At 37.4% G+C, this 17,286-nt stretch overlaps 1 protein-coding gene across 4 annotated transcripts in view; it reads right to left on the reverse strand.

Annotated features, from left to right (window-relative positions):
• The window catches only part of DNAJC13 (DnaJ heat shock protein family (Hsp40) member C13), a 709,325-nt gene that overhangs the window by 60,462 nt on the left and 631,577 nt on the right, over positions 1-17,286 (reverse strand). For all 4 annotated transcript variants that reach the window (XR_008402530.1, XM_053714290.1, XM_053714292.1 and 1 more), the window contains 4 exons: positions 12,563-12,605; positions 12,105-12,278; positions 3,676-3,855; positions 3,448-3,588 (listed from right to left, as the gene is read on the reverse strand). Coding sequence is in view for 3 of the 4 variants with exons in the window: in XM_053714290.1 (XP_053570265.1) it covers positions 3,448-3,588; positions 3,676-3,855; positions 12,105-12,278; positions 12,563-12,605 (538 nt within the window). In the remaining variant the exon portion in view is untranslated. The remainder of the gene's footprint in view (positions 1-3,447; positions 3,589-3,675; positions 3,856-12,104; positions 12,279-12,562; positions 12,606-17,286) is intronic.

Raw genomic sequence — 17,286 nt, forward strand, 5'->3', positions numbered from 1 at the left:
ACGGCCAGTGGTTCTAGTGCAATATTAAAGAGCAGGGGGGACAAAGGACATCCTTGCCTTGATCCCCTTCCAAGTATAATTTTAGGAGAAAATATGCCATTAATCAATAAATATGATACCGGATTCCTGTAAATTTTATGAACAAAATGTACAAATTGTTCTTGGAACCCAGCTTGCTCTAATGCTCGAAATAAATACTGCCAAGTAATGGAATCGAAAGCCTTTTCTGCATCCACGGTGAGAAGGGCGAGATCTGAATATATTCTCTTTTTACTAGCTTTATCCCTATTCCACATATAATCCAAGAACATAACAGCTTTACGAATATTTTTGGCGGAATTTCTTCCCTGCATAAACCCCGTTTGATCCGGGTTTATGATCTCCTCTAATCCTTTCGCCAATCTTGCAGCAAATTTTATTGTAACTAATTTTTGTTTTGTATTTTTATGCTTCAAGAGTGTATTGGACATTGATAAACATGTACATTAAGATTCTGTAGTGTTAAATAAAATTTTGAATGCTAAATGAAGATGTTATAGTCATTTTTAATAAAATCGTGATTAAATCGCAATCACAAATTTGTTTTTGCCCATATCGCCAAGCCCTAATATATATCCTAATATATATATATATATATATATATATATATATATATATATATATATATATATACACAGTATATATATATATATATATATATACACAGTATATATATATATATATATATATATATACTGTGTATATATATATACACACACACACATATATATACATACATACACACACATACCCACATATATATATATATATACATACACACGCACACACATATATCTATACACATACATACACACACAGACATATATATATATATATATTTATACACATACACACACATATATATATATATTTATACACACACACATATATATATATATATATACATACACACACACACACATACATATATATATATATATATATACACACACACATATATATATATATAAATATGTATATACGCATACACGTACACATACATATACACACACACATGTATGTGTATATATATATATATATATATATATATATATATATATACACACATATACATACATACATACACACACACACCTTCATAATATTCACACAAAGCTGCAAAAGATATAGAGCTTCCTTGATCACTGCACATGCAAGGAGTTCCCACTGCAGTCAATGGAGAAGGAAAAGGTATAGTAGGTATTTATATGCTGGTGTTTCAGGGGTTTTGTTTGGTCGGAGGAAGGGGCTTTATGCCCTGAAAGTCACTTATGTATATGTATTAATTAAATGATAAATAAATTGGGTTATAAATTCCAGTGAGTGTGAATAAATAAACTATTATTATAGAGACTGCTTTAGAATGAAGTCTTAAAGAATTACTAAGAAAATATAAAGTAATATCTGCACTATGGAATTAGCAAGCCAAATTGATAAGGCTGCGATAAAAGAAAAAAATACCTGATGGTTAAAACATTTACCCAAAACTTTCATACATAGAGAAAATAATGGAAGAATGAACAAGCTGTTTGAACTTGGACCTGTATTGATCTGAAAGAGAAAGTCGCATGGTACAGTTTAAATACTCTCAGAAATAAAACTCATAATCAAGGAGAAATAACTTTCTGATTCTCCAATTATGTCTGCAGAAAGAGCAGAAAACTGATGTTAAAATACAGCTAAAGGGAAAAAACAATCTTTATAAATGGAACCACTGAAATATACTGAGGTCTAATACCAGACAAAAGAGTTCCCAGAACCTACGCAAAACACCTGGGAGCTATAGTAAGTTCCAAGGAAGAGCCACAAACAGAAAGTGTTTGTCTAGAATGACAAGATTCAGATCCTTGAGGATAGGATACAAAGGAATGCATCCTTTAAATTTATCATGAACATAAGTGAACCATGATGAACTAGGGTAAAATTGACACAACCAAATCCATCTTAAAAGCAGGAACTCTGAAAAACCTGTTAAAGTTTTGAGATCCAAAATATGCCATAACGTTCCCTCTTTTTTGGGAACAAAAAACAACTTGGAATAAAATCCTTGATCATATTTAAAAAACTGAAACTACCACCACCTAGGTATCCAGTTAATGGCTAAGAAAAAAGAAACCAAAAAAACCTTCAGCAAAGAAAATGTTGGCCTGAAGCCTAGACTGTAACGATACGCAATTATGATTAGAATCCAGAGATTGTTGACATACTACAACTAGGCCCTTTGAGAAATAAATAACCTACCGTCTACAAGAAAAGAATCTGGATTAGTGGTTTAAGTTATTTGGAAGAGGAAGAAGGCTTCTTAGATTGTTTGGCCTTATTCCAAATAACACTAACTTCCAGTCAGCTCTGGAAACAACTAGAGTTTGTAAAAAGGAGAAAAATGTAGGTTCCAAGATATACGGAGTTGGCTAAAATTAGGATTTTCTTTAGTCTTCAAGTCCTGAGGAAGGAAGTGTCTACATCCTCAAGACACAGAAGAAACAATGATATGTAACCAAGGAAAAAGCCCATCCAGTGCTGTATAAAGCAGCAGAATTACTATAGGAGTACATAGACAAGGCCAAACAGGAGGAGGCAAAAACTTGTGCAGGAGATTTACTTTATCAAGCCTCTATGTCCCTTTAATCTTAACTGTGTATTCCAAGGGTATTATATGGTTAACAGACCCTTTCTAACAAAAAGCGGGAGCACCTCAAATCTTCACTACTCCTGTGGAGGCAAAGAAAAGACTGGGATATCAAGAGGATAGAGGGATAAAAGCTTTTGAAATGTTGGGTATCTGCCTCCTCCTAGTGGTCAGGAGTTGAATTCCTATGAGTAATGACACTTAGCACTCACCACCTTATGAAAGAAAATGCAAGTAAAGCTTTTGTGCAAGCTGAATCTAAGTGTAAATTAGTGTTAACAAACAACTGTAAACATGACTGATCTGTGAATGTGCACTACTTTTGTCACAGGGTGCATGAATATGTGTGCTCTAAACTGGGAGCTCCCAGTATGAAGATGCAGAGCTTCACCAACCAGCACCTGTATTAGGTTAAAATAGGAGAATAGATTTTAAAAGAGCTGCAGTCAAAAGAGGAAAAACAATAGCATTTTGAGTAGTAAATGTACCCAACAGTTTAAAATTTCGCCTTTAAAATGTGTGTGTGTAAGTGCATATATATATATATATATATATATATATATTTATATATATATATATATATATTGTCCTTTTCACATAACTGAAAGTGCTAAAATAGTTGCAACTAATTAAAATGACCTTTCCTTTCTTTCCTTAGCAGATGCAAACATGCAGTTAGTACTTGATGTAGATTACTATTATTGCAATGTGCCTTTTATAATTTTTGTCAACATGCCTAAAAAGAAAAATGTTATTTAACAACTGGTGAATTTTCTTACTTGGGCAACTAGTTCAGTTTGCTCCTTCTGGAACATTTTGTTAAGTGCTTCACAGGCTAATCCGACTGTATCTGAACGTTTTTTCATTCCACTTATAAGAGGGCCAATTGTCTCCAATGAAGCCATTGAACGAACACACAACTGATACAAAAAAATATATATAAAAAAAGTCAGGAAGCTTCAACTATCAAATAAAATGAAAATTATATATCTAAATATATGTAATACCTCATTATCAGACAACGCATGAATAACCCTTATCGCACACTTTGGAATGGCGTTGTTCTTGTGGCTCATGGCCTGGAGTATTTTGGGCAGATGACCCAAAGGTGGTACTTGGTCCAGTAACTGAGGCTGTGCGTTGAACAGACAGACTGTTGCCGTAGTTACAGTTTCTAAAGTTTCACCCTAAGGAAACAATTTTCAATTAAAATAATTTTTTCCTAAATGAATACCTAATATATGCTTTATAAATATATTTTTAATTTAGAAAACAAATAGTTATACTAAAAAAATAAAGTGACATACAAGCTTTCTTCCTTAAAAAGCTATTTGCTAGCACAATAACATAATTTATGTAAGAACTTACCTGATAAATTCATTTCTTTCATATTGGCAAGAGTCCATGAGCTAGTGACGTATGGGATATACAATCCTACCAGGAGGGGCAAAGTTTCCCAAACCTCAAAATGCCTATAAATACACCCCTCACCACACCCACAATTCAGTTTAAGGAATAGCCAAGTAGTGGGGTGATAAAGAAAGGAGTAAAAAGCATCAACAAAGGAATTTGGAAATAATTGTGCTTTATACAAAAAAAATCATAACCACCATTAATAAAGTGGGCCTCATGGACTCTTGCCAATATGAAAGAAATTAATTTATCAGGTAAGTTCGTACATAAATTATGTTTTCTTTCATGTAATTGGCAAGAGTCCATGAGCTAGTGACGTATGGGATAGCAATACCCAAGATGTGGAACTCCACGCAAGAGTCACTAGACAGGGAGGGATAAAAATAAAAACAGCCATTTTCCGCTGAAAAAAAATAATCCACAACCCAAAAAATACGTTTATTCTCATAAATGAAAGGAAAAAACTTAAATCAAAAGCAGAATAATCAAACTTAAACAGCTGCCTGAAGAACTTTTCTACCAAAAACTGCTTCTGAAGAAGCAAACACATAAAAACGGTAGAATTTAGTAAATGTATGCAAAGAAGACCAAGTTGCTGCTTTGCAAATCTGATCAACTGAAGCTTCGTGGGTAAAAACCCACGAAGTAGAAACTGATCTAGTAGAATGAGCTGTAATTCTCTGAGGCGGGGCTTGACCAGACTCCAAATAAGCTTGATGAATAAAAAACTTTAACCACAAAGCCAAGGAAACAGCAGAAGCCTTCTGACCTTTCCTAGAATCAGAAAAGATAACAAATAGACTAGAAGTCTTGCTGAAATCTTTAGTAGCTTCAACATAATATTTCAAAGCTCTTACCACATCCAAAGAATGTAAGGATCTCTCCAAAGAATTCTTAGGATTAGGACACAAGGAAGGAACAACAATTTCTCCATTAATGTTGTTAGAATTCACAATCTTAGGTAAGAAATTAAATGAAGTCCACAAAACCGCCTTATCCTGATGAAAAAAAAGAAAAGGAGATTCACAAGAGAGACCGGATAATTCAGAAACTCTTCTAGCAGAAGAGATGGCCAAAAAGAAACAACTACTTTTAAGTAGTTTAATGTCCAGAGAATGCATAGGCTCAAACAGAGGAGCCTGTAAAGCCTTCAAAACTAAATTAAGACTCCAGGGAGGAGAGATTGATTTAATGACATGCTTGATACAAACCAAAGACTGCACAAAACAATGAATATCAGGAAGTTTAGCAATCTTTCTGTGAAATAAAACAGAAAGAGCAGATATTTGTCCTTTCAAGGAACTTGCAGACAAACCTTTATCCAAACCATCCTGAAGAAACTGTAAAATTCTAGGAATTCTAAAAGAATGCCAAGAGAATTTATGAGAAGAACACCATGAAATGTAAGTCTTCCAAACTCGATAACAAATCTTTCTAGAAACAGATTTATGAGCCTGTAACATAGTATTAATCACTGAGTCAGAAAAACCTCTATGACTAAGCACTAAGCGTTCAATCTCCATACCTTCAAATTTAATGATTTGAGATCCTGATGGAAAAACGGACCTTGAGATAGAAGGTCTGGCCTTAGTGGAAGTGGCCAAGGATGGCAACTGGACATTCGGACAAGATCCGCATACCAAAACCTGTGAGGCCATGCTGGAGCTACCAGCAGCACAAGCGACTGCTCCATGATGATCTTGGAGATCACTCTTGGAAAAAGAACTAGAGGTGGGAAAATATAAGCAGGTTGTTAACACCAAGGAAGTGTAATGCATTTACTGCTTCCGTCTAAGGATCCTTGGACCTGGACAGGTACCTGGGAAGTTTTTTGTTTAGATGAGATGACATCAGATCTATTTCTGGAAGCCCCCACATCTGAACAATTTGAGAAAACACATCTGGGTGGAGAGACCATTCTCCCGGATGTAAAGTCTGACGACTGAGGTAATCTGCTTCCCAATTGTCTATACCTGGGATATGAACCGCAGAAATTAGACAGGAGCTGGATTCCGCCCAAACAAGTATCCGAGATACTTCTTTCATAGCTTGAGGACTGTGAGTCCCACCCTGATGATTGACATATGCCACAGTTGTGACATTGTCTGTCTGAAAACAAATGAACGGTTCTCTCTTAAACAAAGGCCAAAATTGAAGAGCCCTGAGAATCGCACGGAGTTCCAAAATATTGATTGGTAATCTCGCCTCTTGAGATTTCCAAACTCCTTGTGCTGTCAGAGATCCCTAAACAGCTGCCCAACCTGAAAGACTCGCATCTGTTGTGATCACAGTCCAGTTTGGACGGACGAAAGAGGCCCCAAAAATTATACAATGGTGATCTAACCACCAAGTCAGAGAAAGTCGAACATTGGGATTTAAGGATAATAATTTTGTGATATCCTTGTATAATCCCTGCACCATTGGTTCAGCATACAAAGCTGGAGAGGTCTCATATGAAAACGAGCAAAGGGGATCATGTCCGATGCTGCAGTCATGAGACCTAAAACTTCCATGCACATAGCTACTGAAGGGAATGACAGAGACTGAAAATTCCGACAGGCTGCAACCAATTTCAAACGTCTCTTGTCTGTTAGAGACAAAGTCATGGACACTGAATCTATCTGGAAACCTAAAAAGGTTACCCTTGTCTGAGGAATCAAATAACTTTTTGGTAAATTGATCCTCCAACCATGTCTTCGAAGAAACAACACTAGTTGATTCATGTGAGATTCTGCAGAACGTAAAGACTGAGTGAGTACCAAGATATTGTCCAAAAAAGGAAACACAGCAATACCCTGCTCTCTGATTACAGAGAGTAGGGCACCTAGAACCTTTGAAAAGATTCTTGGAGCTGTCGCTAGGCCAAAAGGAGAGCAACAAATTGGTAATGCTTGTCTAGAAAAGAGAATCTCAGGAACTGATAATGATCTGGATGAATCGGAATATGAAGATATGCATCCTGTAAGTCTATTGTGGACATATAATGCCCTTGCTGAACAAAAGGCAGAATAGTCCTTATAGTCACCATTTTTAAAGTTGGTACTCTTACATATCGATTCAAAATCTTTAGATCCAAAACTGGTCTGAATGAATTCTCTTTCTTTGGAACAATGAATAGATTTGAATAAAACCCCAGACCCTGTCTTAAATGGCTTGGATTTATTCCAATTTGAAGAAGGTTTCCAATTGGAAGCAGATTCCTTGGGGGAAGGATTAGGTTTCTGTTCCTTATTTTGACGAAAGGAACAAAACGGTTAAAAGCTTTAGATTTACCCATAGGTTTTTTATCCTGAGGCAACAAAACTCCCTTCCCCCCAGTAACAGTTGAAATTATTGAATCCAACTGAGAACCAAATAATTTATTACGTTGGAAAGAAAGAGATAGCAATCTGGATTTAGAAGTCATATCAGCATTCCAAGATTTGAGCCATAAAGCTCTTCTAGCTAAAACAGCTAAAGACATAGATTTAACATGAATTTTGAAAATATCAAAAATGGCATCACAAATGAAATTATTAGCATGTTGAATCAACTTAACAATGCTGGACAAATCATGATCCGATACTTGTTGCGCTAAAGTATCCAACCAAAAAGTTGAAGCAGCTGCAACATCAGCCAAAGAAATTGCAGGCCAAAGAAGATAACCTGAATATAAATAAGCTTTCCTTAGATAGGATTCAAGTTTCCTTACTAAAGGATCTTTAAAAGAAGCACTATCTTCTACTAGTAGTACGTTTAGCAAGAGTAGAAATAGCCCTATCAACTTTGGGGATCTTTTCCCAAAACTCCAATCTAACTTCTGGCAAAGGATACCATTTTTTAAACCTTGAAGAAGGAATAAAAGAAGTACCAGGCGTATTCCATTCCTTAGAAATCATATCAGAAATAGCATCAGGAACTGGAAAAAACCTCTGGAATAACCAAAGGAGGTTTATAAACAGAATTTAAACGTTTACTAGTTTTAATATCAAGAGGACTAGTTTCCTCCATATCCAATGTAATCAACACTTCTTTTAACAAAGAACGAATATACTCCAATTTAAATAAATAAGAGGATTTATCAGTGTCAATATCTGAGGCAGGATCTTCTGAATCAGATAGATCCTCATCAGAAAAGGATAATTCAGTATGTTGCTGGTCATTTGAAATTTCATCAACCTTATGAGAAGTTTTAAAATACCTTTTACGTTTATTAGAAGGCGGAATGGCAGACAAAGCCTTCTGAATAGAATCAGAAATAAATTATTTTAAATTTACAGGTATATCTTGTGCATTAGATGTTGAGGGAACAGCAACAGGTAATGAACTACTACTGATGGATACATTATCTGCATGTAAAAGTTTATCATGACAACTATTACAAACCACAGCTGGAGGTACAATCTCCACAAGTTTACAACAAATGCACTTAGCTTTGGTAGAACTGTTATCAGGCAGCAGGGATCCAGCAGTAAATTCTGAGACGGGAACAGATTGAGACATCTTGCAAATGTAAGAGAAAAAAACAACATATAAAGCAAAATGATCAATTTCCTTATATGGCAGTTTCAGGAATGGGAGAAAATGCAAACAGAATAGCCCTCTGCCATAGAAAAAGGCAAGAGGCAAATAGGAATGGGGTCTAAAATAATGAAAATATTTGGCGCCAAGTATGACGCACAACAAACAGAAAATTATTTTTTGGCGCAAAAAACGTCCGTAAATGACACACTCGCATCATAGATGACGCAACCTTGTGAAAGGACCCGGCGTCAACTAAGATGCTGGAAATGACGAATTTGCGTCAACGAACGTAACTTTGCGCCAAAAAATATCGCACTTTAGCATTTTTCGGCCTTGCGAGCCTAATTCTGCCCATGATTTAGAAAAATGACAGTCAATTGAAAAAAAGACTACACCCCAGGTAAGAAATACATTTCTAAAAAATGCATTTCCCAGATATGAAACTGACAGTCTGCAAAAGGAAATATACTGAAACCTGAATCATGGCAAATATAAGTACAATACATATATTTAAAACTTTATATAAATACATAAAGTGCCAAACCATAGCTGAGAGTGTCTTAAGTAATGAAAACATACTTACCTGAAGACAACCATCCACATATAGAAAATAGCCAAACCAGTACTGAAAAGGTTATCAGTAGAGGTAATGGAATATGAGAGTATATCGTCCATCTGAAAAGTGAGGTAGGAGATGAATCTCTACGACCGATAACAGAGAACCTATGAAATAGATCCCCGTGAGGAAAACCATTGCATTCAATAGGTGATACTCCCTTCACATCCCTCTGACATTCACTGTACTCTGAGAGGAAACGGGCTTCAAAAAAGCTGAGAAGCGCATATCAACGTAGAAATCTTAGCACAAACTTACTTCACCACCTCCATAGGAGGCAAAGTTTGTAAAACTGAATTGTGGGTGTAGTGAGGGGCGTATTTATAGGCATTTTGAGGTTTGGGAAATTTTGCCCCTCCTGGTAGGATTGTATATCCCATACGTCACTAGCTCATGGACTCTTGCCAATTACATGAAAGAAAATAAATAAATATATATATATACAGTATATATATATATATGTATATACAGTATATATATATATATATATATATATAAATATCCAAAAAAAGAGAGCACTCACCAGGACTTATACCTTAAAGCAAAGTTCCCAAGGGTTCCGGCTTTCTACACACTGCCGAAGATCCATAAGCACCCAAATTGCCCACCGGGCAGACCTATCGTGTCCTCCATAGGATCCCTCTTACAACCGTTAGCAGTATTTCTGGATAGTATACTCCAACCATGTGTCCGCAATATGCCTTCGTTTCTGTTGGACTCGATTAATCTGATCAAAGAGATCAAATCATTCCCAACAATCAAACAACCCATCTTATTAGCAACATTGGATGTGGTTAGTCTTTATACTTCCATACCACACGAACAGGGGATGATGGCAGTTCGCAAACAATTGAATCGATACCCATACGTGGGACCTCCAGTAGAGCTAATCCTGGAACTATTGGATCTCTGCCTCAGCAGAAACTACTTCAAGTTCGAGAAATCGTTCTTTTTACAACTACAAGGGACGGCGATGGGGTCTAATATGGCCCCATCGTACGCCAATTTATTTATGGCAGAATTCGAAGAACGTGACACGGATCTATTTCTACACCAACACATTAAATATTTCAAACGCTACATAGATGATTTGATCATTCTATGGTCAGGTACGGAGGAGGAATTAGATGATTGGCATAGGATATTAAACACCATTAATCCAAAGCTACAATTCAAGATGACCAAGAGTTCTACATCAGTAGATTTCCTCGACCTGCGAATATCTATGGAAGATGGTGTGTTGGGCACAACCTTGTACAAAAAGGAGACAGATAGGAACTCATTATTGGAGGCTACTAGCTGCCATCCTCCATCACTTAAGAAGGCTTTACCTATCTCTCAATTCAAGCGGGTTATGCGGAATAACAACAAACAGAGTAATGCCCAACAACAGTTGATAGAAATGAAAGCACGATTCTTACAGAGGGGTTACCAAGAGAAACAGATTAACCAACACTTCCAGAAGTTCACCTCCATGGATCAGGATACAGCTTTAAGAACTGTGCCAAAAGGGGATAAAGAGAGAAGGATGATATTGACGACTACTTACACCTCAGACAAGCAGAACCTACAAAAATTGGTAAAAAAGAACTGGAATATCGTGGAAAGTGATAAAAATCTGCCGTTTAGGGGTTCTAGATACCCACAAGTAGGCTTCAGAAGATCACGCTCTCTACGGGACATTCTGGTGAAGGTTGACCCTGTATTGTGCTATGAAAAATCGAACTGGCTACAGACTAAAAAACCTGGTTGCTATAAGTGTGCGGGATGCACTACATGTAGTGGTTTGTCTAACGCAAAATTCTTTGTTCATCCAACCACCAATCGCAGATACACGATCCGGCATAGAGTAACCTGCACGACGACACATATAGTGTATTTATTACACTGTCCGTGTGGGTTATTCTATGTCGGGAAGACTATCGACGACTTGCGCACCCGTATGGCCAATCATCGTGCAGCTATTCGATTGGCTATAAAAAACAAGGGGTCAGACCAACCCGTGGCACGACATTTTGCGCTGACTGGCCATACGGTTGCAGACTTGAGGTATGTGATCATCGATCACATTCCACCCCCAACTAGAGGGGGTGATAGGGATAGACTCCTGTTGCAGTGCGAATCCAGGTGGATCTTCAATCTGGGCACTTTGGTGCCCGGAGGGTTGAATACCAACCTGGACTGGCACTGTTATCTGTGATACCAAAGTTTAGGGAGTATTATCCAGATGTTAGCAGTAACGTGTATACTGATAGCCAGTATAGTCATACTAGGGGGTAGGTTTTACTTAAAATTATGTCTATACCAATTCCCAGTTTTGAAATAGTTAGGTGAATTTGACACAGTAATCTACACGCATCGTAGGGATGTTAAGTGTTGTAACTATGTAGCTCTTATATTAGATATTGTTAGATTGTTAAGTGCATTGAGAATATTGTAACAATTGAATTGCTCTATATTGTAACCGTTTGTATTCACTTTTTTGTTTTTAGAGTACACCGCGGCCGGTTGCCATGCCGACGCTCTGACATGCGCAGTCTTGCGCACAGGACGCCGGGTGACTTCCGGTATCGCGGTGATAGTCGGTGGAGGGTTTAAAAGCATTCAGGTATGTACACTGTTGTAAAGTCTGAGGACGAGGTTAAAATCCTCGAAACGTCACTTTGTTAAAATAAAGCGGTAATTGCTTTAAGGTATAAGTCCTGGTGAGTGCTCTCTTTTTTTGGATATTTGTGAAGGCACACTGCGGCATTGGATGCACCCTGGGCAGTTGAACAGCGGAGTGAGTGCAGAGTTCATTTGGGATTTTGTATATATATATATATATATATATATATATATATATATATATATATTTTTTTTTTTTACAGTTACATAGTAAACTAAAAAAATGGTAAAACTTACATGGGCATTATTCTTTTCCAGTAGCTCAGTGAACTTTTCTAAAAGTGCAACAAGAAAGTCTCTTGGCTTTCGGAGTACCCACGTTGGCTGTGCAATGAAGATCCTTAAGAAGACACCCCCTATGGACAGTTCCCCTTCTGCCTCCCCAAACCCAACTGTGAAATCGTCTGGTAGCTGGAAAATTAGAAAATTGATACACTGAATAAAATGTTTACTTCCCATTTGCAAGACATTTACCAAAGTGAAATGCACAACAATGAAGTATCGCCTAACTGCTTTGATATTAAGTATATGGTCTGCAACATACTCATAAGAGGCTTTGTAAGATATGTAATGTTGCAATGTGTAATTACTGTACAAAAATAATAAATTCTATTTCTGCTTCAAAATACCACCTTTCTTGAAACCCCCCACCAAAAAAAAAAACTAAATTTAAAAATAAAGATGTAAATAATTACCTTCCAATTTGCATCTGGATTGTCTACTTGTCTCTTAAAATGTCTGGAAAACCAAACAGATAGATATGGCAAATGTAAGTTTCTGTATTACAAAACAATGTATTTCATAGCATTTGTACACAACCAATAATAAACAAGCTATGTTGTTACTCACAGATTCACCATTTTGTTCACGTTCAGAGTAACAGTACTTGGAACATGATATTATACTAATGGTTAAGAAGTTCTCTGTTCCACCAGATTGGAAGACTTCTAGATGCTAGATGTCTCCCACAGTTCATCTTAATGCCTCTCTCATTTGCAGCCTCAATTTATTGCATACCCAAGTTATAAGAAATGGTCAATACAAAAAAATAACTAGAGGAAACTGAATATGATGTCAAAGATGTAGACATTACCAGATAGGCTTTTCATGTGTTGCTACTAAATTTAACAAAAACGGTTTCATTATGGCAGGACAACAAGGTAAGTTCAATACTACTGTGTTATGTATCCCAGATAAACAGCACTAAAGAACATGAAGGGCACAGTGTCTAGGTTACCTGATTAAAAAGGATAACATTTTTATAGCAAATGAGACTCTAGAAATAAAAAAAAAAAAGACTACATTTTTTTTTAAAAAGCCTATAATAACCACCATATAGCTATTTTATGGAATATAGAAGGAGATGACTAGCTCTTCTCTGTTAACAGCACAGAGAATAGTTATGAATAGCTAGAACTTTTATGGATTTATTGGGTAAATTTTTTTTTTTATGCTTACCTGATAAATGTATTTCTCTTGTGGTGTATCCAGTCCACGGATTCATCCATTACTTGTGGCATATTCTCCTTCCCAACAGGAAGCTGCAAGAGGATCACCCACAGCAGAGCTGTCTATATAGCTCCTCCCCTAACTGCCACCTCCCAGTCATTCGACCGAAGACAAGCAAGAGAAAGGAGAAACTATAGGGTGCAGTGGTGACTGTGGTTTAAAAATTTAAAAAACACCTGCCTTAAAATGACAGGGTGGGCCGTGGACTGGATACACCACAAGAGAAATAAATGTATCAGGTAAGCATAAATTTTGTTTTCTCTTGTAAGGTGTATCCAGTCCACGGAATCATCCATTACTTGTGGGATACCAATACCAAAGCTATAGGACACGGATGAAGGGAGGGACAAGGCAGGCACTTAAACGGAAGGCACCACTGCCTGTTTTACCTTTCTCCCAAAAATAGCCTCCGAAGAAGCGAAAGTATCAAATTTGAAGAATTTAGAAAAAGTATGAAGCGAAGACCAAGTCGCCGCCTTACAAATCTGTTCAACAGAAGCCTCATTTTTAAAAGCCCATGTGGAAGCCACTGCTCTAGTGCAATGAGCTGTAATTCTTACAGGAGGCTGCTGGCCAGCAGTCTCATAAGCTAAGCGGATTATACCTCTTAACCAAAAGGAAAGAGAAGTTGCAGAAGCCTTTTGGCCTTTCCTCTGTCCCGAGTAGACAACAAACAATGCAGATGTTTGACGAAAATCTTTAGTAGCTTGTAAAAAAAAAAAACTTTAAAGCACGAACCACGTCAAGATTGTGTAATAGACGTTCCTTCTTTGAAGAAGGATTAGGACACAGTGACGGAACAACAATCTCCTGATTGATATTCTTATTAGATACCACCTTAGGAAGAAACCCAGGTTTGGTACGCAACACTACCTTATCTGCATGGAAGATCAGATAAGGGGAATCACACTGTAAGGCAGAAAACTCTGAAACTCTTCGAGACGAAGAGATAGCTACCAAGAACAGAACCAGTGGCGTCACTAGGGGGGTGCGGGCCGCACCTGGGTGACACCCTCCAGGGGGTGACACCAAAAAAAAAATTATTTTATTACAGGCTGGCATTTGTGAACATTAGTGGGACTGGGGAAGTTGCAGACACAATTTTTTTTGCCCCTTGAGCCAGTGCTGCAATTTCAACAAATAGTTTTCCCTGCTGCTTTTGCTTGTTTGTACTTTGCTCCTCCCCTGCCCAATTTCACTATGAATGTTGTGGGTGTGCCGTGGGGCTTGCAAAGTTGCGCTGCTAGCCTAAACCTGCCTGCCTATCTGTGCTCACTGCTCAGTGACATGCGGCCCAGGGCTGTGCACTGACAGACTTGGAACAGAGTCAGAGAGCAGAATTTTCATAGTTTGCGTGCCTAAACCTTTTCTTCAGTGATTTATTTTAGAGAGCTCTGTTTATCTTTCATTTGATGTTCTGCTGAGCCAGGGAGCAGCTCTAGGCATGAGCTTCATAATTAATGCAGTGCAGTTTACATATTTTGTATGTGTGTGTCTGAGCTTTTGTGTGTCTCAGTGTTTTTGTGTGTCTCAGTGTTTTTGTGTGTGTGTCTGAGTGTGTTTCCGAGTGTTTGTGTGTGCATCTGAGTATGTTTTTAAGTGTGTCTGAGTGTTTGTATGTGTGTTTGCCTGTGTTTTGGTATGTGTCTGCTTTTTTTTTGGGGGGGGGGGGGGGGGGGGAGCAACAGGTTTAAACACAGGCTTGATTCTAACTAAAGCCTGACAAAACGCCTGAACGTCTGGAACATCCGCCAGACACTTGTGCAAAAGAATAGACAGAGCAGAAACTGCAAAACAGTGAAAAAAGCAGTAAATCTTACAACGATTTTACAGTGTGTATAATAGGCTGAAAGAGCATTGCACCCACTTGCAAGTGGATGATTAACCCCTTGGTTTCAAAACCGGATCAAAAAAACGATATAAACGTTTTTAAACAGTCACAACAAACTGCCACAGCTCTACTGTGGCCCTACCTGCCCATACAACGACTTTGGAAGGCACAAAAACCCTTTCGAGAGGTCCTAAATGTTCAGGGGACTCCTTCAGGGAAGCTGGATGTCTCAAGCTGCAAAAACTAATGCGCAATTTAGGCACGAAAATAGGCCCCTCCCAACCTGTACTCACAGTGAGAGGGCCTTAAAAAACTATCCCTAGGCAAAATCTAGACAGCCATGTGGAAAAAACTGGGCCCCAGAATAAAGTTTTATCACCAATATGTAATAAACGTTTATACACCTTCAAGCAAACGTTATATCTATTCAGTAATGTGAGTAAATAATAAAAATATTACCCTTTACAGCAAGCATGATACCAGTCGTTATTAAATCACTGTAATCGGGCTTACCTTAAATAAATCCGGTATTGTCAGCATTTTCTAGCATATTCATTTCTCTAGAAAAATTTAAACCTGCACATACCTCAGAGCAGGAGACCCTGCACGCTATTCCCCCAGCTGAAGTTACCCATCTCTTCAGTTATGTGTGAGAACAGCAATGGATCTTAGTTACAACCTGCTAAGATCATCAAAGACCACAGGCAGACTCTTCTTCAACTTTCTGCCTGAGGCTAACATAGTACAACTCCGGTACCATTTGAAAATAACAAACTTTTGATTGAAGATAAACTACATTAATGCACCACATCTCTCTAGCTACTTCCCTTGTTGAGAGCTTCAAGAGAATGACTGGGAGGTGGCAGTTAGGGGAGGAGCTATATAGACAGCTCTGCTGTGGGTGATCCTCTTGCAGCTTCCTGTTGGGAAGGAGAATATCCCACAAGTAATGGATGAATCCGTGGACTGGATACACCTTACAAGAGAAATACAGATTTGGCAAGGTTTGTTCTATAAACCACCAATTCTTACTCTAAGCAGACTACCTGTTACCTGCATATGAGCAGTGAAGCTGTTAACAAGACTGTGATAATGGACCAGTGCTCTCCTTATTAAAGGGACAGTCAACACCAGAATTGTTGTTGTTGTTTTAAAAGATAGATAATCCCTTAATTACCCATTCCTCAGTTTTGCATAACCAACAAAGTTATAATACACGTTTTATCTCTGTAATTACCTTGTATCTAAGCCTATGCAGACTGCCCCCTTATTTTAGTTCTTTTAACAGACTTGCATTTTAGCCAACCAGTGCTCACTCCTCGGTAAATTCACATACATAAGCTCAATGTTATCTGTATGAAACACATGAACTAACACCCTCTAGTGGTGAAAAACTGTCAAAATGCATTTAGATTAGAGGCGGCCTTTAAGGTCTAAAAAATTAGCATATGAACCTCCTAGATTTAGCTTTCAACTAAAAATTCCAAGAGAACCAAGCAAAATTGGTGATAAAAGTAAATTGGAAAGTTGTTAAAAATGACATGCCCTATTTGAATAATGAAAGTTGTTTTGGACTTGACTGTCCCTTTAAGATTTCATTTTAAGTGAGGAAAATTCTGATCATGTTAGTATTAAAATCAGCGCTGGAATCACTTTATCCTATTTCATGAACGAAAATATTTTTACATGTTTAAAATGGTTTGCTTTTTAATATGAGTGATATATTTCTTGTCCCTTTATCTTCTTTTTTTCTAGCAAAAAGATATTGTCATACTTTGTGCTGCTTCCCATTATTCAAGTAGTGATTCGGTCATAAGAGACTGTGTAAAAAAGGTGGGTAATAGTCTTGCAAATTCACTCTTTAGATGTGACACTACTGGATTGTCAGGCTTTGCTGTGCCAGGGATACCTTTAAGTAGTGTGTGGTGAACTGAGCCAGGTCATTTCTTACTTTCTATAAATTCTTAAAACCAAACTTATAAGAGATGGGGAAAGAAGCCTTTTTGTTCATATTAAGTCAGGAACCATTAATATGCAATGTCATCTCAATAGTACAGAATCTAGTTTTATTTGTTACCA

The sequence above is a fragment of the Bombina bombina genome, chromosome 5, assembly GCF_027579735.1.
Source record: "Bombina bombina isolate aBomBom1 chromosome 5, aBomBom1.pri, whole genome shotgun sequence".
NCBI classification, from domain to species: domain Eukaryota; kingdom Metazoa; phylum Chordata; class Amphibia; order Anura; family Bombinatoridae; genus Bombina; species Bombina bombina.